Genomic DNA, 25,521 nt, shown 5'->3' on the forward strand with positions numbered 1-25,521 from the left:
CATTACAAACTTAATAGCCGCCGTAGTCACCACCAGTGAGTCTAACTCCCCGGGACTGGGTGTTTCCTTCCGGCTTTGTTGAGAAGCATTTTCTTTCCTGAGGGTAGCCAAAGTATAGGGTCTGGGCATCGAGCTGCCAAAGGATGAGCACCGTTAAAAACATTAACACAAGGCTTTGGATGTAAAAGTGAATCAGGGTGGTACGGAAGAAGATGGTTCTTCTTCAGAGATCCTCACCGCCTGGCTGGGAAAATAAATATTTGAGACGATGAAGAGCCGGCAAAAGAAAGTAGTCGAGGCTCCCGAGTTCCACCCGGTTGCCCAAGCTACATATTTGGGTGTTATCCTTGACTTCTCTTAGTCTATCATTTTTGCCTCCATGAGTCCTTAATGACACTAGACTCTTTCCTACTTTCTCTGCCCCGACAGCAGTGCTTCAGTTCATACCCTCCCCTCTTGCCTGCACTGGCTCCCACCGGCTCTTCCCTGGTCTCTAGGCCTCTAGTGATCTGCTCGAGTGCACCCTCCACCTAAGAGAGCATGAGCTTCCTACAAAAGAGTCTGGCTCTGCTGGCTTCCCCATGGAAAGGCCTTCAGATGTTTCCCATGGCTTCCAGGAAAAATCCAAACTCCTAAGGGTAACTTGCAAAACTCTTTCCACAGTCAGCCTGCGTGGCTCACTTGGGCCTGTCCTGCTTTTACAGGCCTCTGTGTTAGTGCCCAGGGCCTCTGATTATCTCCTGCCTACTCATTCCTACAGACTCCGTGCTGTCCTCTCTGCAAGTCGTTCTCAGCTTCTCCAGGCTGGTTCTGAGCCCTTCCTCTGCCGGACATGCCCCAGTCATGGCACATATGACCGCTTCTCTCACATGTGACCCAGTGCTTGGTGATAAGCAGCTTGGCACAGAGCAGCAGTCAGTGCCCCTTTAGGCCAGAGTCTAGTGGTAGAAAGCATCCCAGCCTGTGTCAGAAGGGCTCTGGGTGATCCATCACAGATCATAGGCGAACATCCTCTTTATCTGGGTCTCTGGCTCTGTTCTTTCTCATTTTTGTTATTCCTCCTTGCTTACCTCCCTGTGTTTCACCTTCTTTTGTTCTCTTGCTCTCTCTCTTTAACATACACCACACACACACACACACACAATCTATCTTTCTTACTCTCTTTCAATGCCGAGCAACCCAGGAAAGAAGGCATTAGCATGCCCAACTTAACTGGACATTAACTGAATAGTTGTGGGAAAATTTACCACAGGTCTCTATCCACCAATCTCAATGAGGTACAGTAAGACTGGGTTCCATGTAACTCATGACTGTATTGAAGGGCTATGGTTTTCTATAACTTGGGTCTGGAATAAGGATGCTCTTTATATTTGAGGATACACAATATCTAAGGATATTTGAAGAATCCTGTCATGGGTCATCAATTCTGATTTTGTTTCTTGTTTCCTGGTCTTATTTTATAGGTCCGATTTGCCCTGATATGAAAGTATTTTCTGTTCTTTACCTTAATGATAGGCACTGGCTGGTTAGAATCCTGGTTGGTTAGAACCCTCGCATAGTTATGAATGGGCTTGCTCTGTGTGCCTGTTGAATGTGGAATTTGTTATCAATGTTAGCTGTTCCTTTTGGGGAATCTGTTTTAATGGAGATATATCTTTTTTTTGCAGACATGACAATCTTGATGGGGATTTACTTGGTAATTTTGTATCATCCAAAAGGCCCCCACACAAACGTAAGCCCACGCAGGCTGTCCCAGGTGAAAGTCCCCCCGTGGCCTCTGCATGGGAGAAGATGGACAGGCTTCAGTTATCAGAACCTTCCTTGGACACGAAAAGGATGGGAGAGAAGATCAGGCCAAAGTCTGGCCTGATTGTCCGAGGCATGATGACCGGGCCCATCGCCAGTTCCCCGCAGGTAGGGTTGCCGATCTCACTGCTCATGTGAGAGTGGAAAGTGAGAGGCAGGCAGGGCTTAAGGAACTGCCTGGGATCATTGGAGGGTTCCCCACGACGTAGTCCAAGAAGCGGGGAGCTGTGAGCTGGGATGGGAGGAACACCTGCCTGTGTCTTCTCTGGTTGTACTGTCTTTCAGTACATGACTATCAGCCAGACAGTGTACGATCCTTATGGGATCATGGCCAGGCCTCGTTTCCTTCCCTGCCCTCAGTTTACCCACCATGTCAATGAGGTGGATGCCATGGCTTTGTCTTCCTTTGCTGAGTGAGAACACATGTATCTTCTAGTTTTACCTTTGCCATTCAGGAGTGGTGGGTGACCCATCTGAGTCTAGAGAAAATCTTTTTTATTTTTTTAAGACATCATAGTTAAAAGGGTAAAAGAAGTCCCAACCCTAATAGTTTCATTTGCTTTGCTTTAAAAAGAAATTCTAATAATTTCACATCATTCTTTCATAGTCTTCCTTAAGGAGGGGCTCTGGTAGGGTCGCATTAGGTGGGGAGACTAAACCAAATGAGAGAATGAATATAAAAGGAGTTTGTGAAACAACAAAGAAACAGAAAACCAAAGGAAAACCAAACACCAAGTCACAGTATAGTATTAGTCAAACGAGGGAGCCTGAGCAAACCCACGTAGGTCATCGGTGTCCATGGCTGGTCACGTCCTGTCCTGTGCTGCATGGCTAGATGTGGGCTGTGGCTCTAGAGGCTGGTGTTATTCTCCCATTTCACTTGGAATCAAGACATAAAGAAGCCGACCCTCTCCCTGCCTCTGCCGGCGTCTCGTGGGGTTTTGGTCAAGGTCTTTATTCCTCTTGGCCGTGGTCTTGTTTGTTAGATCAGATGGCTAAGGCTCTGCCGAGCACTGGGATTTCACAGCTTGGAGATGGTCCTACAGTCTTGGTGTCCAGATCAAGGAGGCGAACCAGTGTGTGGCTCACAGTGCACGTTCACATCATGTCCCATCCTCCTGTCTTGTGTATTTGGAGAGGGACTGGACCATGCCTAGAGGAAAGCCGCCAGGAAGGTGAAGAGTTTGGCGGAAGTGGCAAGATTTGGGAATGTTTAGTCTTGGGAAGAGAAGACAGAAGGTGGGAGGAGGGGCAGAACAGAAGAGATTTCTTCCACCACGGATGTAGGAATAACCCGGTCCCAGGATGGCAAATGCCTGCAAGTGCCCGATGCTGTGCCTGCAGCAGACATTGCTAGTGAGCTCAGTGTTCTTTTCCTGTCAAGCCCGGATGTGACGTCACAATCTCCTGGGCATCTTCGGCCAGTGCTCCAAATGGGTGGACTGGAGTGGCGAGTGAGATGATCCCTATCAGGCCTCTTGAGCTTAGGCTGTGGGCCTCCTGAGAGCAGGGACTCTGCCATACTTGTGTGCAGAGTGCAGTGTGGGCTTTTGTTGGGGTGAGTGGTGTAGCCTGGCCTGATGTCTCCTGAGAGCACACCTGGGACCAGCAGGTGGAGGCCCGTATGAGGAACTTCAGTCAGAGATGCTTCAGGAGGAGAGCAGGCCATGTCGGAAGCAACTAGACTAGTTGGGTCAAGGGGAAACCAGGGACGCTCTCTGCTGGAGACATTGTTTTACACCCTATCAGTGGTTCTCAAACCACTGTAGTCTCAGGGTCTCTCCATACTCATAAAATTACTGAGGGACCTGAAGAGCTTCTGTTATGTGGGTTATAGCTGTTGACATTTGCCACGTTAGAAATTAAAACTGAGAAATTAAAAAAAAATTTACTTACTAAACCATCAACAATAGTAAACCCATTACACTTAATACAAATAACATGTTGTGAAACCAAACCCCGCCCCCCCCCCCCCCCATATTTTCCAAAACAAAACAGTAGTGAGATGAGGAGGACTGTTTCACATTTTTGCAAATCTCTTTATGTCTGGCTTAGTAGAGGATAGTTCAAGTCTCATATTTGCTTCTCCATCCAGTCTGTCCCATTATGATAGTTTAGTTGAAGTCCATGAAGAAAATATGGCCTGACACAGATATGTAGTTGGAACAGGGAAAAGCGTGTAATTAGTCTCTTCTGGAAACCAGGGGTATTCTTTGATACTGCACCAAACTAGACAAGTTGTGGTTTCTTATTGTGGAGTCTGAAAGCATAGCCAGGAACTTTTTGTACCTTACCAATATCTATCGGTCTGCCTTGCACTTTGAATGGATCTTTTGCCACCGCCTAGTTTAGTAACATGATGCATTTGCTCATTTGGAAAATATTGGCTTACTGAGTTATCTGGGTTCCTGAGATCTTCTGAATGTGAACACATTTCATTAAAAAAAAAAAAAAAAAAGAAACAACAACAAAATCAACCCAACAACCCACATCAAAAAAATCACATTGCTTCATGTTGCCACCCAGTTCATCAGAAGAAATTTTTAAGTGCTGAGAAGCCCTCAAGCTCACCGTGGCTGATTCAAGTTTCCCCAAATTTTCATTTTTACCTGATAATTTGTATTTTATCACTGACCGTTCATCAGTTGTTTCACTTGAAGTGACAGGCTCAGTTTATTTTCAAGAAAACGCCTGCCAGATACCCAAGTCTGAGTAACCATAGTTTGTCTGTCAGTTGTTCCGCGAAAAACATTAGCAAGTTCGTTTCACAGCTCAGATGGTTGCACAAGTGCTTTTCCTTGAGACAGCCGGGTCCCCTGCACCCAGAGGAGTGCGTATATGTACCTCCCATTTTGTCCCATGGAATATTAAAGAGATGTGGACCATAGGGTTGAGATTGAATACAGTTAGTAAGTGTTATGCTTCAGCATGGACGTTCTTTCTCTTTTCTTTTTTTCCAATTTTTAAAAAAAAATATTTTATTTATTCTTGAGAGAGAGAGAGACAGAACATAAGCGGGGGAGGAGCAGAGCGAGAGAGGGACACAGACTCCAAAGCAGGCTCCAGGCTCCAAGCTGTCAGCACAGAGCCTGATGCGGGGCTCGAACTCACAAGCCATGAGATCATGACCCGAGCCAAGGTTGGATGCTTAACCATTGACTGAGCCACCCCGGCGCCCCTCATCATGGACGTTCTTAAGCAAAATTAGCATTTTACTTGTGTACTGTTATTGCAAGTGGTGGCAAATACCTCCAGTGCTAGTAAAGTTCGGTGCCACCCCCTGGATTCGTGCTACTGGCCAGCAGTTTTTCCCACCAGGGCATTTGCATTATTACGGCGAATGTCAACACAGTGAAAAAGGCAACTCATGTCATATCATTATTATGAAAAGAGGTTTGAGCTCCCTAGAAGGATTTGGGGACCTTTAAGGCTGGCGGATCACACTTTGAGAACTGGTGGACCAGATGAATGCTGGGGTCCTGTCCTACAGCGACATCCCATCACATCCGTGCACTTGAGACCCCCTTCACAACTGAGATTCGAGGCAGATTGCATAGATCTGCTTTACCACTAGGAGGTTGACCCAAACTTCTGAAGGGGGGGTTGATTGCCTCGGGAGGTGTGTTTTTCCCTTGGGGTACCTGAATCCTATGAAGGGCATTGAAAGATGGGACAGGTTGTTGTAGAATTTACCCCGGCTTTCTAGAAAGTGTTCTGTGGACCTGTGAGTACCTTGGCCATACTTAATTGGTTGCTCGAGAGAAAAGAGCAAGATTTGCTAAGTATTTCATCATTTTTTTTTTTTTTTTTTTTTTTTACTTACTAGGTCAGCTCTGTACTTACGAAGGATGACTAAGAGGCTGGGTTCCCTGCCTTTGGCCAGAGCTTGGGTCTCCTTGGGAATGGTGACTAATATTTTCTGCACTGTGTGGCAGGGATGCCCTGGTGGCTTTCGGAGGGTTGTAGTGCCTAGTAATTTCCACTAGGCAAGAATACTACAGAATTAGCTATTTTTATTCCAGCTCGGGCTTTACCACTGGGTTCAGGATTATTTCTGGAAATTCTGAGAGATCCCAAATTTTAAACCCAGGAAAAGCCTTGCAGGTCTGTTTTTGTTCCCTCTACCTCCACTCCCCTATCCTAGATTGGTAAATTGAGTTCCCATTTCATCAGTTGATCATTGACAGTAAAATAGGACATTTCTGTTGACTCCTTTCAAATTCCTTCATTTCAAAAACTAAGCAAGCCTTGAGCGCTTACTAGGTATAGGTCCCTGAGCTGGGAACTCTGGACACCAGAGATGAATGAAGATTGGCCTCTGCTGTTCCTGGTCTATCAGCAGGAGAGGCTAAGGCCCTGTGTGACTGGGGACTGGGGAAAAGCTAGAGAGCAGTGGCCGATGTTTGTTGATTGCCCTCATGGGTCTGGCTCTGTGCCAGTGCCTTCCATGGGTGTCTCCCTTCATACTATGATCTTGTGGAAAATAGATGCTATAGGTCCCCAATCCCTCATTTGACCTTTGGGCCAGATGTGTTTTGGAATTCAGAATTTCATTATTTTCAGGGAAGAAACACCATGCACAAACCATATATCACCTAATGCTTTGCAGTAGGGTTTGGGGTAGCACCCCCTAAGCAAAAATATTGACATTTCTACAACTAAAGATATGAATATTCACACTAGAAAAAGACTGTAAACAACCTCGTAACAGTTCAGAAGAATTTGCCACAGGATTCCAGAAGAAACTTGTTTTGAGAGGTTTTAGAAATTACAGATAGTGTGGGGTGCCCAGAGGGCTCAGTTGGTTAAGCCTCTGACTCTTGATTTTGGCTTGGGACCGAGACCCTGCATCAGGCTCTGCACTGACAGCTTGAAGCCTGCTTGGGACTCTCTCCTTCTCTCTCTGCCCCTCAAAATAAACATTAAAAAAAAGAGAAATTAGGGGCGCCTGGTTGGCTCAGTCAGTTAAGTGTCTGACTTGGGCTCAGGTCATGATCTCGCATGATCTTCGTGGGTTTGAGCCCCGTGTCAGGCCCTGTGCTGATAGCTCAGGGGCTGGAGCTTGTTTTTGTATTATGTGTCTCCTCTCTCTCTCTGCCCCTCCTCCACTCATGCTCTGTTTGTCTGTCTCTTTCTCAAAAATAAACAAACATTAAGAAAAAAGAGAGAAATTCCAGATCGTGGATTGTGGACAGGTTATATTACAGGTGAGGGCAGTGGGGGACAGAGAAATTAATAACTTGCCACAGGGAGCATGGCTGGTAGGTAGGTGGTGATGCAGGAATTGGGAAACAGATCCGACCCTGGAGCTACAGCTGCACCTGCTCCTGGACGCTGTTCTCTGTAAGACTGTGGGAGAAGGGCCGAGGCACACTCTTGGGGCTTATGCACGTGGAGCACGGTGACAGCATTACGGATGTGGCAGCCTGTGAGTACCTCCTCAAAGGATAGGTGGGATTTTAAGAGGAGTTGGGAATGGGGAAAGATGTTCCAGGGGGAGGAAACGCCATGGGCAAATGCTTGTCGTGTGGGATGGAGTGTTTTCCCACCTCCCTTGAAGGGAATCCTCACTGCCCTTGTCCTTGCCCCTTTCAGGATTCCCTTCGCAAGCGCTCCCTGAGGCGGTCCCTGTCCTTGAGCAGCGGCGCCCCCCAGGCCCCCGAGGAAGAGGGCCAGAAAGTGCCTGAGCTCTCCGCCGGTGCCCCGGCCCATCCTGCAGCCCAGGAGGGCCTGGCGTCCAGCACTGGCTCCACTTCCAGAAGTCCCCTGGGCCCACTCAGTGAGCTGACCTCAGAAAAACGGAAAACCACACCCAGCAGCCCCCCTCACTTGCCCAGCAAAGGGCTCCTGCAGAGGGGGAGCGGCAGGTGGCGAGATCTTGCAGAGGACAGCCCAGCTGTGGACAGTGGCCCGGAGGGCAACAGGATGCCCTCGAAGTTCTCCTTGCCAGGTGGGAGTGCCAGGACGACCCAGGAGAGGCTGGAGAGAGCGTTCACACGGCAGGGGACCCAGCCCCTGCCCCTCAGGTGAGCAGGCTGTGCTGAGGTGATGGCTTTCCCAGAGATCTGCCCAGTCCCCCGTGGCTCTTTGGGCTCTCAGAGCAAGCCTGTGAAGTCCAGAAAGTGGGTATGGTCCTCCCATGAGGGAGAGAACAGCCCAGAGTGCGTACATATGGGAAGCTTCAGAGGAGGGAGGGTTCCTTGGTCCTTTTTTCTTCTCACAGTCTTGATACTTTGGCATGTGATTCCCAGACTTACCTGCAGCAACATGGCCAGGTTGATGTGGCGTAAGAGATGTTTCTTGTGGGAGGCCCCAGACATGGTGATGTATCGGCTCCCACAAGGCTCTTGGGGGCAAACTTTTTTGTGTGTGTTACTCTTCTTTTATTCTTTCACAATAGACCTTGATGATTCCTATATTGATTCATCTTTGAATGTCAACCAACCTTACATTCCTGGAATAAATCTTACTTGGATGTATTATCTTTTTATATATTATTTGATTAAATTTATTAATATTTGTATGTAGGGTTTTATATATAAATTCGTGAAGGAGATTGCCTAGCAAATTTCCTTCCTTGCAACAACACCATGAGATTCCATTATCTAGGATATGCTTGAAGGGGTGCCCCTTTTTTCTGTTCTCTTGAAGAGTTAGGCACTTGGGTGCTGGTGGTACAGGCAAACTAAATAGATTATAGTCCATAAACTCCCTTTATGACCCTAGTAAGCTGGGCCTACTCTGCTTAACACATTTTGTGGCTATGTTATTCGATGCGTGTACATGTAGAAGTTTTGTATCTTCCTGTCGGATAGACTTTTCTATCATTATGAAATTTCTATCTCTGGTAATGCTTATTGCCTTAATGTCTATTTAGGGAGAGCTACCCCAGCCTTCCTTTGATTATAGTATAGCGATGGACTATCTTTTTCTATCTTTTTACTTTCATCCATTCTATAGCCTTTTACTTAAGGGTTCCGACCAAAACCCTATGGGGTTTGCCAGGATCCTTCCCTCTTTTTTAAAAGATTATAATTTATTTAAGCTAAAAAAAAAAACCCACACAAAAACCCAGTTCACCCATTCCTCCACCCTCTGCTCCCCTCAGCCTTCTTGTGTGATACCTTTTATGGCGACAGATTTTCCTCTAAGCAATGCTTTGTTGTATTCCGTGAGTTCATATGTTGTCTATTCATATGACTTAGTTTAAATATTTTCTAATTCCCGTTGTGATTTCTTCTTTTGACCCATAGGTTATTTAGACACATATTGACTGAAGCAAACATCTGGGGTATTTTTCTGGTTTCTGTTTTTGATTTCTGGCTTGTTTTCACTTCAGTCACATACACTCTGTATGAGTTCAGTCTTTTGATATTTGTTGGGATTTCTTTATGGCCCGGTATAGATTTAAAGCTTATCTCTTCTCAGCAGTGAATATTGGGAATTTTTAATCCTCTCAGATAATTTTTATTTTAGTTGGGATAATTATTGCCTTTACATTTGCCTGTTGCGTTTGGTAGGATGAAAAGATCCGCTTCTATTTTTCTCCACAGAGTAAGACAGTTTTCCAGCACCATCTACATCCTGTTCCTCACCCCACTGATTCATGAAGCCACCTTTATTCTTTATAAAGTTCCCATTTCGATGTGGGTCTGTCTTTGAGCTCTCTATTGGGGTTATTGGTCTTCCGTCCTTTTTTAAAAATCTAAAACCACATGACCATAGCTTTTATTACTATGACTTTGTAGTTATAGCTTAGTATCTTGGTGGGGCCAGTCCCCCCTTCTCTTCCTTTGTTTCAGCATTGATGTAGCTACTTCTGTTTTTTTACTTGAAAGTTTTTTTTAAAGGTTTATTTATTTATTTTGAGAAACAGAGAGAGAGGGAGAGAGCACAAGTGGGGTAGGGGCAGAGAGAGAGAGAGAGAGAGGGAGAGAGAGAGAGGACTCCAAGCAGGCTCTGTGCTGACACACTGCAGAGCCTGACGTGGGGCTTAGACCCACAAACCCCGAGACCATGACCTGAGCTGAAATCCAGAGTGGCCACCCAAACCACCGAGCCACCCAGGCGCCCTCTTGTAGCTACTTCTAGATCTTTATTCTTTCTACAGGTCTTTTTTCCCGTTACCCAACATGGGTAGAACTGACTTGTCCTCTTGCCATAAAGGCCCGACTTCCGAATCATTTCGTGACTGGCTCTTTCTTGTCAGTCAGATGTTCTGGACTCAGACTGGTTTTCTCTGACCAACTGCACCTCTACCCCCGCATTTCCAGCCTATTTTTTTGGCCTCTCAGCACCTATCATTACCTGAAGTTATTTTATTTACTTACCCATTATGTGTCTCCCTCACAATAGAAAATAAATTTCATGAGATCAGAGACTTTATATTCCCTGCTCCTAGAATAGTGCTTGGTACACAGAGGGCATTTGATGAGCATTTGCTTAATACTATTTCTACCACCACCAGCAGCAGTAACAAGATCAATAAACTTTTGAGATTGACCTGTTTTGTGTAAGACACTGTTCTAAGTGTTTTGAGTAAATTCACTCTTTTAATCCTCATACGGTTCTAGGAGGGATATACTATTATAATTCCCATTTTACAGGCGAGGAAGCTCACCCAGAGAAGTGGCTGTACTTGTGCATGCTTATACACCTGGTAAGAGGCAGAACGGGTTGGAACCCGGGCGGCGAGCTCCAGAGTCTGGGGAATACGTGAACAAATGGCGTCACCTCTCTCCCTGAATAGAAATCCTTTCCACAGCCTTTAGGGTGGTGACTGGCTTCCACTTGAACCCCTCCTGCCATGGGGAACTCCCCAGTTCCCACAGCACTTTTGCGTGATTCTGACTGCGAGACAATTCTTCTTCACACTGAGTTAAAATCTGCTTGCTGTGGTTTGACTCAGAGGGCCTTGTTTTGCCCTCCCATGCCACAACCTGAGCGCACCTGAAAGGGAACAGTGCCTCCAACCTAATGGATGGGAGCATTCTCAGGCTGCGGTGATCGGCGGGGGGAGATGGTGGGTTGAGGGGAAAGAGGAGTGGCTGGATAGCAGGTGGCCTGGGTTCTAGTCCTCGCTCTGCCCTGGCTGACCTGCGCCAGTCATTTGTTTCTAGACTTAACTGTCTCTGACAGTAAAATGTGGCCACTGGGTAGATGAGGTCCAGGTTTCTTTCCAGCCTGTGCATTTTGCTGGCCTGTGGCTCTTACTTTCAGAGTTATTCTGGGCCCTCTGCTTCAGTCATCAGGTTTTTATTGAGCACCTACTGTTTACAGTGCTCTTAGGAGGTATGTCACATGGGCTCTGGAATCCAATGGGCTGGACTCAGATTCCATGGACTGGCAGTTCTGCCCCTTATAACTCCTGTGGCCTTACCCCAGTTAGTAAACCCTTGAAAGATGCTGTGAACTTTGTCTTACAGTAAGCAGGTAAAAGTGCATTCACATCCCCCATCCCCAATACCAGAAGTATAATCAGGGGTGTTTCACACATGTTTAGTAGTGTTGGCCCTTATATTGATCAATCAACAAACATTTTGGGGGGCTTTTTTTTTTACCTACCACTTACTCTCTATTTGTTGGACACTGTGCTAAGTGCTTATATGTATTATCCCATTTGCTCTTTATACTCATCGGTTGAGGTGAATATTATTTATTGTTGGTTTTTTTTCTTTTGTGTGCTTATTAAATAGTATTCTTCTCCTGAGCTCTGAACAAATTGACAAACAAAACAAAGGGTATCAGTTAGATTGGAGTAACATACATACCATTTCTGTGATTGATAAGGGGAAGATAGAAGACACAACAGACCCCGAGGCCTCGTGGGCCCAGAACTAGATGGACTTCCCCGCCTCATCTCAGGCCATGGGCAGGTCAGCTCTTGTGGCCACGTGGTGGGAGCGGCTGCCCCCGGGAGAGCAACTCACTCTCAAGAGGAGAAAGGCTACAGCTGAGCTTAATGTCCCCCTTTTCTTTCTTTCCCAAATTAACTGGTCAGCTATGTCACACTTCCTTCCTTAGGCTGGAGTGCATCGAGGGAGGAGAGTAAAGGTCTGCAGGAGGGTAGACTAGTAGAGTTCCCTGCAAACTCCCAGAAGACACTGCAGGTTCAGAGTGGGCATCCTCCCACCCAGGAGTTATTATCCCTATGTTACAGATGAGGAAATGGAGGCCAGAGAATTTAAGGAACCTCTCAAGGTTCTGGGTGGAAGCAGGTCCCAGCGCTCAGTTTGGTGGATGGAATATGGGTTGGATTTCAGCTGCCTCTTGTCCCCTCAGCTAGGCATGTTTGTACAGTGCACATACTACATAACCGTATGCAGCACCTTTGACTTAAAAGCCATAGTAAGCTCCCTGTCCTTCCCAACCCCCCTCTATCAGTCCTGCCCACCTATACCCCCTTCCCCATTCATTTCATTTGATTCAGTAAATGTGGATCGGAGTCATAGTGTGTATCAGACCTGTGAGCTCTTCAAGATGAGAGAGATGTGTGGGTATGTAATTATTTCATTTTATTTTTTTTAAGGTTTATTTATTTATTTTGATAGAGAGAGAGAGAGTGCATGAGCTGGGGAGGGGCAGAGAGAGAGGGAAAGAGAGAATCCCAAGCAGGTTCCACACTGCTCAACACGGGGCTCCATCCCACGAACTGTGAGATCATGACCTGAGCCGAAATCAAGAGTTGGACACTTAACCGACTGAGCCACCCGGGCACCCTGCGTATGCAGTTATTTTAAAGCATGGCAAAGACAGTGAGATGACAGCAGGGCCGGCTTGTGTGTGCAACGCTGCCCCATCACCCTGCCCTAATGAAGCTGAGGAAAGGTGGCTACTTGGAGCCTTCTGTGGGCCTTGCAACGTCGGGCCCAGGGATGACCATGGAAGTCACACCTAGGGGCAGAGGCAGGGGCAGGAGCAGGGAGCATGTGTCCTGGGAGAGAGTGTGGGGAGGGGGGGGGTGGCGGATGATATGACCTGCTGAGATGTTAAGGGACATGAATATCTATGCAATCAGGCCCTTCTAACCCCTTGGATCTAACTCAGTGGCTGAAGGGACCACTTTCTGCTTTGATTTTTGTTCCTTTCCCATGTCCTTCGATCTAAGAAGATACTCAGAAAATATGTCTTCTGGGCTCCCACTGTGGGGGTTGTGGTTGAGACAATCTGTCATTTGTCACTGGTTTGTCAGGGCTGCCCTTGTTAGGTTTCTGTGCTCATCAGTTGGATCTGCTGGGACTCTGGCCGTGACCCGGGTAGTCCTGTAACCCTTGCCTCATTCTGCTTCCCGCCATTGCACTATGTTGTGGGCAGGACATTCCTCTGTACCTTTACATATGTTGCTATCACCCACATGTCTTGGCCAAAGTAGGTCCTCAGGAAACCTTAGGTGAAGGACCAAGAGCACGGGAGAGGAATTCATTATTTGGAAGTCCCCAGAGCTGGGTGTTCTAAGCCTGGTGGCTCCCCAAGTGGCACTTTGTGAAAGTTGATGGTCTGGTTGGGGGTGACCAGCCCTTGCGGTGCTTACAGACCTCTCTGAGGACGCGCTGGCCTGTCATTTGTGTAAGAATCCCTCAGAGTGAATTTCTGGGCCTTCTGATGGCCACATGGACTGTGCTGTGGTTGTTTTTCTGCACATCTCCTCAAAACCTGTCACTCTGGGCATCTGGCAATAGGAACTGGCTTCAGCTTTTATTTTCCGGGTGTGCATGGGCCACACAAGCTCCAGCCACTCACTGTTTGCCCAAATCTCCTTTGGAAACACGGTGTGTAGACATGGGCATGAAATTGAAAGTTGTTGGCCTCCCTTGGGAGTTCAACCCATGGCAGGGGCCACAGCAGCAGTCTTTAGGCACCAGAGCCCCTGAGCAAATGAGCCTCCCCTCATGCAGTTTGAGCAATGGGGCCCTGGAACTTTGGGGGTGAAGCCCAGCAGTGTGTTTTTTTTTTTTTGTATTATTGTTAAAAATTTTTTTTTTAACATTTATTTATTATCGAGAGACAGAGAGAGGCAGAGCATGAGCGTGGAAGGGGCAGAGAGAGGGAGACACAGAATCCCAAGCAGGCTCCAGGCTCTGAGCTGTCAGCACAGAGCCCCATGTGGGGCTTGAACTCACAAACCGCAAGATCATGACCTGAGCCGAAGTTGGACGCTTGACCGACTGAGCCACCCAGGCGCCTCCCAGCAGTGTGTTTTAACAAGCCCTCCAGGTGATGTGCTTCAGGTGAAGCTGAAGAACCAGTGCCCTAGAAGCCTGAGATGGAGGGGTGACTGCATGTAATTACTGGGGTGCTCTCAGGAGAAAGTCAGTGGGGGGGGCGGATAGGGTGGGGGAAGGTCTCAGCCAGGATGTGGGGCTTAGTCTGATCTCCCAGGGAGATGAGAGTGTGAATTGACCCAGAGCTGGCCCCACCTTTAAGCTAGGAGAGGGCTTTTTTCCCAAGTCAGTCACTGGCTAAGGGTCACCCGTCCTGGGGGGTGGGGCGGGGGAGGGTTGCGATGGGCAGTGTGCCACCTCCTGGGTGAGTCTGGCAAAGGGTGATTCTGTGGAGAAGGACGCAGCTGTGAGCTGTTAGCCAACATGGACAGCAGCTGGGATGGGCACGCTGAGGCAAGGGCACCTGGGCGGGACACCAGTGTTGTCTGTGTCATTCTTGTGGCTCCTTGTACACTCGCCCAGAACTTGGTGTTATTTTAAAAAATATTTATTTATTTGTTTGTTTGTTTGTTTGTAATGTTTTTATTTATATGTGGGTGTGAGAGAGAGAGAGAGTGCACAAGCAGGGGAAGGACAGAGACAGAGAGAGGCACACAGAATCCAAAGCAGACTCCAGGCTCTGAGCTGGCAGCACAGAGCCCGACATGGGGCTCGAACCCATAAACTGTGAGATCATGACCTAAGCAGAAGTCGGATGCTTAACTGACTGAGCCGCCCAGGTGCCCCAAACCCGGGTTATGACAGACAAGCTGCAAAGCCTGTTCGTGGCCATCACCTCTGGTGCATAGGGTGCCCTGGTGAGGCAGGCCAGGCAGGCTCGTTTATAGGCTGGGAGACAGACTCTAGAGGGGACACTGGAATGAAGCTTAATTCAGGCCCACAGGCAGCCCCTCCCATCATGAAACCTCAGCCCCTGCTGCAAGAATGCCAGATGAACTGTCACTGGCTTCGTGGCTGCTAACGTCCTGCTGTGTCGATCAGACGGGAAGTGCCTCTTGAGCCCTTTTGGTGCCCAGGCCACCACTAGGGCTACAGAAGGGTGAGATGGCTCCTTGCCTCTGAAGCCCAGGGCCTTTCGTGAAGCTGTCCGTACTTGGGTGCTCGATTGTGGCCCTCAGAGGAGTGGAAGATTGGAGCGGTTAGGGAGTGCTGCGGACAGGGAAGAGGGCCTTGGGCTTGGAGAGGCCACGGTTAACGCAAAGACTTCATGGTGAAGCAGTGACATCGGGTGAGGAATGTAATTAAACTGCCTTGTTGTGCAGCCTGGACTCCGCTTTAGCCCCGAGTATCAGTGTCCCTGCCTCTGTGTGGAAGCCAGTAGTCGATTCCAGGGGTTCAGTGAGTGCCATTAGGGGGCCCCAGCAGATTTTTCGGGTTTTGTAGAATGGACAGTAGGTGGCGGCAGATCGTCATCAGTCATCAGGACTCCAGAGACCCTTGCTGGCGATTTCATTCAGCAGGCCCTCAGCAGGCCCCTCTTAAGGACAGTGCACCCTGAGGAGCTAGGAGAGAATCCCGGTCCCTTCCGGATCCCCATCCCCTCCCACGCTCCTGATCGTGAGCAGAGGCCGGCAGGCACACAGATGCCTGGCTGCGCCCTGAGAGGGAGTGGACAATGCCATCTGGGGCTTGGCAGAGGCTTGGCTGAGGATGTGGTATTTGCGGTTTACAGGCTGTTCCCCATACCCGAGCATCCCGGGTCTGACGCCATCTGCACTGCATGGGATGAGTAATGGGTGGGACTTCCAGTTTGATTTATCTCTGCACATTATTTGGAGTCAGTCTGTAAAGATTCGAAATTAGCTGACTCTTGACACATACACATTTGCTTTCCTGTGTCCCAGAGGCCCCGTGTGAACAGGTACCGGCCTGCGGCTCCTGTGCTGGTCCGGCTTCACCTTCCTAACTGACTCCAGGGACCTCTCTTCTATGGTGGGTACGGCTGCTCTGTGCTCAGCTGGCCTCCCTCCCACCTCTCACCCACATTTACCCTACATGTGTGCTCCCCCAAGCCCCCCACCCGCGGGGGAATACGAGTTCTCGTTTCCTCACACGTGCAGGAGATTAAATAGGAGAAACTGCCCCAGTACACATTTCAGGCCACTTGGAGTCCTGTAGGACAGGGGCAGATATCCCTACCCTGTGGGGTAATTCTCGCTGCTGGCCACCTTCAGCTCCAGGGCACCTGGGTCTTCTGTCCAGGGCATCGCCTAGGGCGAAGAGACTTTCCATGACCCAGACTCCCTTTGAGATCCAGAAAGTACGGCTAAGGAAGCGAGAGCACATCCACACCTCTCCTTGGAAAGGTGAGTGGTGTCATTTTGTGCATCTCTGGACATCAGAGTGGCAGCTCCATGATCCTCCTCTGATCACATCTGGGCCTTGCTGGCTCTGCCCAAGGCCCAAGTTCAGGCACGCAGGCCGGGAAGATGTTCCCTGCGGGGAAGCCACTACTGCTGGATAGAAGGAGGCTCTTAAGGCTCAGGGATAATTTTTGGGAGATGGCTGCCAGCAGGGGTAGTATATGGAGATTCTTCTCTCCTGGGTGCTTTTTAATTTTCTTCCCCCCCCTCCCTCCATGATGCTTTTTTGCTGGTCTGCCAGTTAGCTCACTAGACCCTGGCTACCAGAACTGCAAAGAGGTCCATCTAGAGGTCAGCAACAGGACCAGGATGAGAGTGAAGCAAATGGGGCATCTAGGGTGCAGGGTTTAAGGAGCACTCGTTCTCAGGGTGGCTCATCTGCATGAACCTGGGAGTGAGTGCCTCCTTAAAATTTTCACCTTAGGTGCCTTGCATATGTCACTCTAATGGTGGCCTGATCGACATAGTCTGTGCGCTTCTCTTCTGCTCCTGGGTATCATGGATAACCCTCACTATAGCGTGGTGACTTCATAACTCACCTTTACTTCCATGAAGTCCTTAAGGACTGGAGTGGGCCTGCCTGCCTGCCTCCCTCCCTCCCTCCCTCTCTCCTTCCCTTCCTTTTTTTCTAGCCATATCCCTGGACCTGGCAATAAGTATTGGGCAAAAGAGAGAGACTGTACATAGCAAGGAGAAAGGAAGCAAAAATTATGCTGATCTGCTTGGGACAGTGTCATAAAACTTTAAACTGATAATTTTCAGTAGAATTGAAACAATCACAGATTTATCCTCAGGGTCACGTGGTATTCATTCATTCACTCATTCATTTTTTTATTCATACATTCATTTAACCAACCAACCATCCATCCATCCAACCAACCAACCAACCCGCCAGCCCACCAACCCAAACCATCACAACTGTGATGTCCTATATTTAAGTCATCTTGAATGTTGCCTTCTCTAGGAAGCTTTCCCTGATCTCTTTTCTGCTCCAACACCTGGACATGACCCCCTTCTCATAGTTCTCACAGCACATGTCACACTGAAGAGAGCTCACAGGCTACCTTGTTCATCCTGCTGGACTGTCAGCTGCCTGAGTGTGGGGGTGAGTTGTCTATGACCCATTCTCCCTCAACTTTGCTCAGAACTGTTCCACACTTATTGGATGCAACTGGATTATATAGGCTTTGCCTTGGGGAGGGGGAAGTGAAGTGTGAGGTCTTCCCTTCACTCAAGGAACACGCAGAAGAGTGGGATTCGTGATTTTTTGGACAGAAAAAGTCACCTAAAAGTAGCAGGCAGCATCTGTCCCAGGCCAGGTGGATGGTGCCCATTCAGATGCCACAGGGTCTTAGAGGAGGGGGTGTTCCTGGGCTGGGCCTTGAAGGTTGAGCATGGTTGGAATAGCCAAGTTGGGAAATTGCCACGGGCCTCACCGTGGTGCCTGGACATACTCATTGTTCTCCACTTTTCTCCCAGTCTGAGATTTCTTGAGAAAAAGTGTGCTGGTATTCCTGGGAGTCTCATTCCTGAAAGCTAAAGCAACTCTCTCAATTTTCCTCAGCACCCCCCTCCTTCTTAGAGTTTAGTTATTTATTTGAGAGAGAGTATGAGTAGGGGAGGGGCAGAGAGAGAGGGAGAGAGAGGATCCCAAGCAGCCTTTGTGCTGGTGCTGCCAGCACAGAGCCTGATGCGGGGCTCAAACTCACAAACCATGAGATCACGATCTGAGCCGAAACCCAAAGTTGGATGTTTAACCAACTGAACCACCCAGTTGGTGGTTCAGCTGAACCTTTTTTTTCTGGAGCCTCCTGAACCCTTTTTTTTCTGGAGCCTGTATTGCGTTCTGCTGCATTTGTAGACATTTATGGATGATGTGCATCTATGGGGGCTCATATAGAAAGAGCCTAAGCTCATAGCTTTCCCTAAAGATTGGGAAGGGGCTTTGGTTTAGGGAAAATATGGGCATTCTTGCTAGCACCCTGAGTGTAACCTTGTTAGGCTAACTGCCTCGGGGACTGGGGCAGAGAGAGCTGATGATGTCTTTCCCCTGCTAAATCCCTTTCTCTTCTGATGGAGCAGACCTTCCCTTGTGACTCCCCAGCTCATTTTCCCAAACAGCGGCCGTGGGATGGAATACTGCTGTGACTCACTCAGGCTGGTGCCTCTACTGTAGAAAGATGGGCTTTGATCCTGAGTTCTGTCAAGGGCATTTTGGGTAGAGTTCTTCAGATCGCAAAGATGGCCTGCCAGGGCAGTTTCCTGTATAGCTGGATTCCATGTGTGTGCCTCGTTCCAGAAAATTCTACTTTGTTTTCTCTGCTCATTCCACAAGAAGTTACTAAAGCCATGGGATTCCTTCCATTTCCTGTTGAGGCCACTTTTGCAGCCATGGGTCCCTCAGAAGTGGAGCCTTTTCCCAATAGAGTAAACAGTTTTTGATCTCAATCTAAATACATGTTATTTAATTTTATTCAATTCAACAAAGCATTTATGGAGTACGTCTTGCTTGTTCGACTAGTGTTGGAAGGAGAGATGATGGATAGGTTCCTGTCCCAAAGAGGCTGAGACATCCATGCAAATGATGGTCATACAGGATTAAAAAAAGGCAAGTGACAAGGGGACAAGGGCAGAGAGCCATGGAACTAAGGTCTGGATTATTTCAGGGATAATTAAGCTCTTGAGCACTCACATTTGACAAGTCCTGTGGCAAGAGCTTTAGATACATTACTTTATTTAATCCCGATAGCCACATGGGGAGAGTTATCGTCTTCATTTTATAGGTGGGGAAATTGCGGCACAGAATGACCAACCGGTCTGAGTTCATGCAGACGGTCTGGCTCTTGGGGCCTCAGTCTCAACCACTGTCCATAGGCCCCTGTCTTGGGAAGAAGGGCTGTGGGGGAGCTGCCATTTGTGAGGACTTGGAGAGTTGATCCGGCAGTTTAGGAGGCAGAGGCGTCCCCTGCTGAGGGGACAGTGTAAGCAGGGGCCAAGAGGTGGGCACACTGGTATAGTGGCTGTGGGCCAAGGAGGGCCGGGAGGCTGGGTGCGCAGGTAGCAGAGATGGGGCCCTGAAGGGGAGGCGAGTCGGATCCCGGGCATGCCCAGCTGAGCCTTCGTGTCCACAGTCAGGTGTGGGGCAGAAGTGTAGATCCCGGGAAACGCTTAATGGAAGCATGAGAGGTACTGGCATGGGGCCAAAAGCTGAAGTCCTTGGAGCGATGGGCACTGCCAAGGGTACGTGGTAAAGGCACCTGGGTCCAAATCCTGAGTGGGAGAGCCATGTGTTCGGTGTGATAAGGAAAAACAGTGGTCAGAGCAGGAGGACTGCGGAGGTGAGGGAAGAGAGGGTCTCTAGGAAGCAGGAAGGTGACAGTTTTGGACCCTCAGGAGAGGCTGGGAGCCTTGCGGCACCTGGCCTGGAACAGATGCTGCCTGCTACTTTCAGGTGACTTTTTCTGTCCGCAGAATCACTAATCCCACGCTTCTGTGCTCCCTTGGGGGAGGACACGCCAGGTGTGCTGACAGAAGAAGTGTTGGAGAGAGCTCTTTCAGGAGGGTACCGGGGGCAGGAGGCCAACTGCTGCAGATCGAGGAATGGTGTGGGTGAGGTCATCTACACAGAGCGTGGAGCTTTTGAAAAGCTTAGAGGTGAAGGGAAGCACGGGGACACGATGGCAGCTCCAGACCGGGGAGGGTCAAGGAACAGGGTCTTTTTTTCCAGGACCGGAGAGATGTGAGGATGTTTGTAAGCCCAAGGCTGGGTGCCAGCCACACAGGAGAAACCAGCCATTCACAGAGACTCCCAAGAGGCAGGAAGTGTGTCCTTGGGTTGGGTCTGGGAGGGGCTGCACTGACAGTATCCAGATTCATTTTCTGGCACTCTCCACAACGGTAGTTGAGGTCGTGATGCCGGGCCTGGGGCATTACAAGTTCTCAGAGTAGCTTTGAAAGCCCCAGTGAAAGAGCCAGTTCTGCTCAGAAGGGTTTTTGAGTTATTTGAAACTTAGTCCAATGAAGCAACGCTTTGTTAAGTTATTGAGGACTGCTGTTTGGAAAACGTTGCGTTTTATCGAGTTTTGAGACTTTGAAACAGGGCTCTCCATCTTTAACAGATTTAGTGACTCTCAGCCTGGTGAGGTTGAAAGAACCTGGGATTTAGAATTGGACAGATTTGCCACTTACTAACAGGGTGACCTCGGGCATGATGTTTTTGTTTATCTCTTTGTGACTGAGTTTCTTCATCTAAGAAATGGGATATTATACCTGTTTTTACGGGATTGTCATGAAGAATAAGGGAAATAATGTATACAGAATATTTGGCCCACAATAGTTAATAAATACTGGCTATCTTTCCTACTCTTTGGTTGTCCAAAACACACTGTTTCTTAAGTGGATGGATATATTCCTGAATAAATGGAAATTTTGTAAGGAAGAGGTGGGAAGTAAGATTAGAGATTATGGGAGATTATGATGGTCAAAGAGAAATGTTTCGATCTGTTGTGTGGGCCATGTGGGCCATGGCCAAAGGCGGTGAAGAGGAGCATGACCTGGGTTCCTGTGCCTCAGGACGGGTCTCCTCCCTGGGGCCAGGCACTTAGTAGGTCTTCAGGGAGCATTTGTAGATTAAATTTGCCTTCCATGAGGCATTTCCTCCCTTTCACACTCAAGGCCAAGGTGAGGCTGGGCCCTCATTTGAAAGCTCTTGAGGTTGACACAGATGTGTGCTCCTGCCTGTCCCTTTTCTAGAAGTTCCCCCTAGGCTGCCACAGTTGGCTGCCCTTGCTTGGGCCCCCGTGGCTGTGGTCTTCCATCTCAGGGCTACTGCACTGGGCCTCAGGGCTGCGTTAGGTTCTGTGAAGGTGTAAAGAGAAATGGGAATTCCATGAGAGGAGGGTGGCATTCCTATAATCTACTGGGTTCAGCTTTTCTGCCTTCGAATAAAATTTCTTTTGTATGAGAAAAAAAAAAAATTAACCAACCAAAAAACTTTCTGAATAGACACCATGACCAAGTTCTCTGCCATCATCTGAGACTGGAGGCTCTTTTGCAGGCCTTACAATCACCTTCATAATTTCATATTCCCCTCCTCACGGAGCAATGGCTCACTGAACATCCACGTTCCACAAGCCACTCTATAGAGGGCAGATGAACTTATATGGGCATTTTGACAAGTGTCTAGGAACCAAGGCCAGCGGAAGTCAAGGAAATCCATCTGGGTGCTACAACCCAGAGCCTCTCCACACCCCCCCGGCCCCCCCTCAGCTTCTTGACAAATCTTAGGCCGCTTTGTAGCCTAGATGTGGACAGTCAGGCATCCTTAAAACCCATTACACTCCTAGGAGTGTTTTAAAAGAAGAAAAGAAAAGTTGAAATTATCCATTTTAGATAAAAACCAAAAGGGGAGCTGGCCCATTAAATAAAGACATTATGATTGTTCTCTCCATCTTTTTAAAGAAAATAACTCTGAAAGGTGTATTTACCAGATGTCGGGATGTGGGAGAGCCTAAATGAGGATCGTGGCTTTAAAAAGTGGTGTTATGCAAATAAACCCCACATGCGTTTTGTAGGAGACTGTCCTTGTTCTTAGGAGATACAGGCTGGATGGAGTATTTAGGGATGACGTTATAACTCACTTTCAGATGGTTCAGCAAAAAACAAAAAAGAAGTGTGTGTGTTTCTGTGTGTCTGCATGTGTTTGGAGGGAGGGAGGGAGAGAGGAAAGGAGAGGGAGAAAAGCAAATGTGGTAAAATGTTAATGATTTGTCCCTATGAGTGAAGGGTATACTGGTGTTCATTGTATTATTCTTTCATTTTTCCTGTAGGTTCAATAGTTTTCCAATTAAAAAGGGAAAACGCGCATGGAGCACATAGGAAAAATGACTAGTCAATAGAATCTATCTTTTATCTCTCAGAAAAGATCCTAAAGAAGTGTAACAGGGTCGGGGTGTGCCGTTAAAGGTTGGAATCTGGGCGAGGTGATGATACAGAGCCCAGGGCCAGCCCAAGAAGCACCGAGGGAATGCCCCAACATGCCCGGCAAGTGGTATGACAGCCCCTTCTCTGTCCTATGTGGGCATCCTCAAGCCCTTTGGTCTCCAAGGAACCAGTGGCTGTTGCAGAAACAATAGTCCATACACCTGGTCCAGATACACAGAAAGCAGCTTCCTTCAGTGTCATCCTGGTGGGCACTCGAAGCTGACGCCTGCCTGTCCCCCAGCTCCGGCCTCCCCTACCCACACTGCCAGGACCGGAGTCCATACACCCACAAGCTGGCAGTACAAGCTGCCTGGGTCTTCCCTCTGCAGACCCTCCGGATGTTTTCTTGCAACCTCCGATTTTTTTTTTCTTTTTTTATTACACCCACATCGTGAGGCTCAACGTGACATTTCCAACAGGAGACTGCCTGACGTGAGTCCAGCTGCTTCACATGGTTTTTATATTTGTTCTGGAAAAAGCTCCAGATACCTTTGGTCAAAGCTCTTCCTGTCGGCTGCGCTGCCGGGGCCATTTCTCGCCCACACGGTCCAGAAGGGGCTGCCATCTCTGGCCCCTCACGTTTGCCCCCCTGGGGACAGGTGATGGGTGGCAGAAGGGTGCAGCCTGGGGAAGCAAGGAGTCTAGGTGTGGTTTTGGAGGGCGTGTGCCTTCAGTCTCATTCTTGTGTTATTTGGATTCAGATCCTTAGAAACCAGGGAAGCCAGAGCCTTGCCAAAGCGCTTCATTCTGCTTCAGCAGAAGTTTCTCTGTTAAGTAGAAAAGACTGTGCTCCTTGCATTTCTTCCCCCCGCCCCCCACCTTTTTACAAACTCACACTAATGTGTTACCTCTTAAGGAATTGGGAAGGAATACTTGTCCTGTGCTAAAATTCTAAGTCCCCATTTCCTGACTTCTGTGTGAGGTGTTCTCTGGGCTCCTCAGCTTTAGTGCTCGCTCGTCAAGTTGCAGCGTGGATTCCCTACCTTTGGGCAGTGTCCCAGCTCCCCACTGAATACCCCCATCCGCTGGGCTTCCTGCACAGAAACCACCCGTGCTCAATAGCTGGGAACTCTTCATTAGAGGCAGAGGCTGTAACTCCGGCAGGTGGGGAGGGAGGGGACCCACACTCTGGTTGGTACCCAGGGACCCTCACACCCCATTTCGAGTGAAAATGGCTGCCAGAAGAGGCACAGGGAAGCAGCCGAACTGGCTCAGGGACACATCTAATTTTAGCTTAGGGTGTGCTCGTCCTGAGTTGGGGCTGGTCCACCCATGGAAATTCCACAGCTCTCTGGTTTTATGTGTGTGAGTGGCGTAATGCTCAAAGTTAGCAAAGCTAACTTGGTTTTAAAGCAGCATGTTTCTTTCTCTTTTTTTTTTTCTAAGAAATTTCCAGAAAACAACCTGTTCTCTGTGCTTTTAGAGTAGGTCAGAATTTCCTGAAGATTCCTCTTTTGTGATGGGGCACTGTGAGCTGGGAGAAAGAGATGTTCTGAGAGCCAGTCTTGGCTGGGCCTTCCTCAGTATGAATGAGGCCAAGACAATGACAGGGTCTCTGGGTCGGAGGAGTCCTTGTGGTGTCAGACATCTGGTACAGTGGGTCACCGGGAGTTCATAGGTCAGCAACATAAAAACAAAGTTGGAAACAGAAAACAGAACCCTGGGGGACCAACTTGGTTCAGGTCCAAGCGTGGAGAGCCTGAAACGTAAACTGTTTTGGCAGCCTCTTTAAGACGAAGAATATAAAAGTATCTCATTTTTGCAAATTTGATAAAAATAGAAGGCCACGCCAGCACATTGCTTGGGCCTCTGGGAAGGGGTCTGCGTAGGTGAGGGCCCGTGGAGCTTAAGCCCCGTCAACGTCACCGCCAGTCACATGCTGTTCAGTGTGGTGTTGTTGTTATTTTGTTTTCTGGCCAAGTGGGAATGTTAAAACCAATTTCGTAAAATTTAAATGTAGATATAATCTTGAAATAAAATTCTGGCGTTTAACACGAACGCTGTGTGAAAGATGCACTCTATCGGCGCTTGTTTTCCTCACTTGACCATGGACCTGTGTGTCAGGAACTGGTTTGTGTCAGACAACTTCCAACTTTCTCGGCCTCAGTGTTCTCGTTTGTGAAAATGCCGCTTCCCACATAGGCCTCTGGAGGGAATTAAATGAAAAACTATGCTTTGAAAGGGCTTGGTGAAGTCGATCTGAACGCCCAGATAAATCATGTTTATCGTAAGGACAAAACTATGGAACATTTAGAAGCTTTAGAATGTAACAGGAAGGAAAATAGAAGCCTAGGGAAGGTGATATCCATCTAGGACCACTTGGGGGGAAGACATGAGCTCCAACAAGAAGAATTGTTGAAGTGTAAACCTACTCTAAAGGTTTTCTAAAAGGAAATGAACCCAAATTTCTCTCTTTTATTTTTATGTGTCTTAAAATTTATTTTATTTTTTCAAATTTCTCCATTTTAAAATTGAGAAGAAGTTAACGCACCCAGACAGCATTGTTTCAGATTTGTGACTCATGGCTCTTTTATTACTGCTTATGCAGGGGAGAGTTTTGTGTGTTCAAAATGGAAATACTTCATCGCAGAAGTTGTTTTAGGCCACTCTTTGACATATTTAGCCACACGGAACCCAAGTGGAATCACTGTTTAATGAGACTTGGAGAAAGTCGACCTCTGTCATTGGGACAGCTCCTTCCCTGGATGTGTTGGCTTTTACTAGGACAGTAACAGGGCAGGGACAGTGCCCCAAAGCAGCTGCCCCTAGCAGCTAAGTAAACATCTCCACGCAGCTTTCCAATCCACGGTGGAAACCAGCGGCAACTCTTATGTAATGTCTTTCAGGTGGCATGTCAGAACCTTCCCCTTTATAATGCCAAGTGTGACTTTATAGACTCCCTGGGACAGGGCCAAGGTTGTAGAGGCAATCCTTTCCATCCTGGGCTCTTATACCAGCCTTGGGGAGGGCAGGGCCAGGGCTAGTCTCTGTCTCTGGTAGAGCCTTGCCATTGGGTCCTCCCTCTGAGGCCGGGAGACCTAATCAGAGGCAGGCTTGTGATCCCAGTTGCTGGGTGTGCAGTCTGGGGCTCACACCTCGGGGCCCTTGTGGCGTGAGCCAGGCACCATGTCACATCTCTAGCTCTGGCC

General features: G+C 48.3%; 1 protein-coding gene across 3 annotated transcripts in view; it reads left to right on the top strand.

Moving 5' to 3' along the window:
- The window catches only part of MINDY4 (MINDY lysine 48 deubiquitinase 4), a 109,425-nt gene that overhangs the window by 13,571 nt on the left and 70,333 nt on the right, over positions 1 to 25,521 (top strand). For all 3 annotated transcript variants that reach the window (XM_019443729.2, XM_053896878.1, XM_019443730.2), the window contains exons 4-5: positions 1,668 to 1,914; positions 7,402 to 7,832. In XM_019443729.2, coding sequence (XP_019299274.2) covers positions 1,668 to 1,914; positions 7,402 to 7,832 — 678 coding nt within the window. The remainder of the gene's footprint in view (positions 1 to 1,667; positions 1,915 to 7,401; positions 7,833 to 25,521) is intronic.

This window comes from Panthera pardus, unplaced genomic scaffold (assembly GCF_024362965.1).
Source record: "Panthera pardus isolate Hobbes unplaced genomic scaffold, ASM2436296v1 HiC_scaffold_8, whole genome shotgun sequence".
NCBI lineage: Eukaryota > Metazoa > Chordata > Mammalia > Carnivora > Felidae > Panthera > Panthera pardus.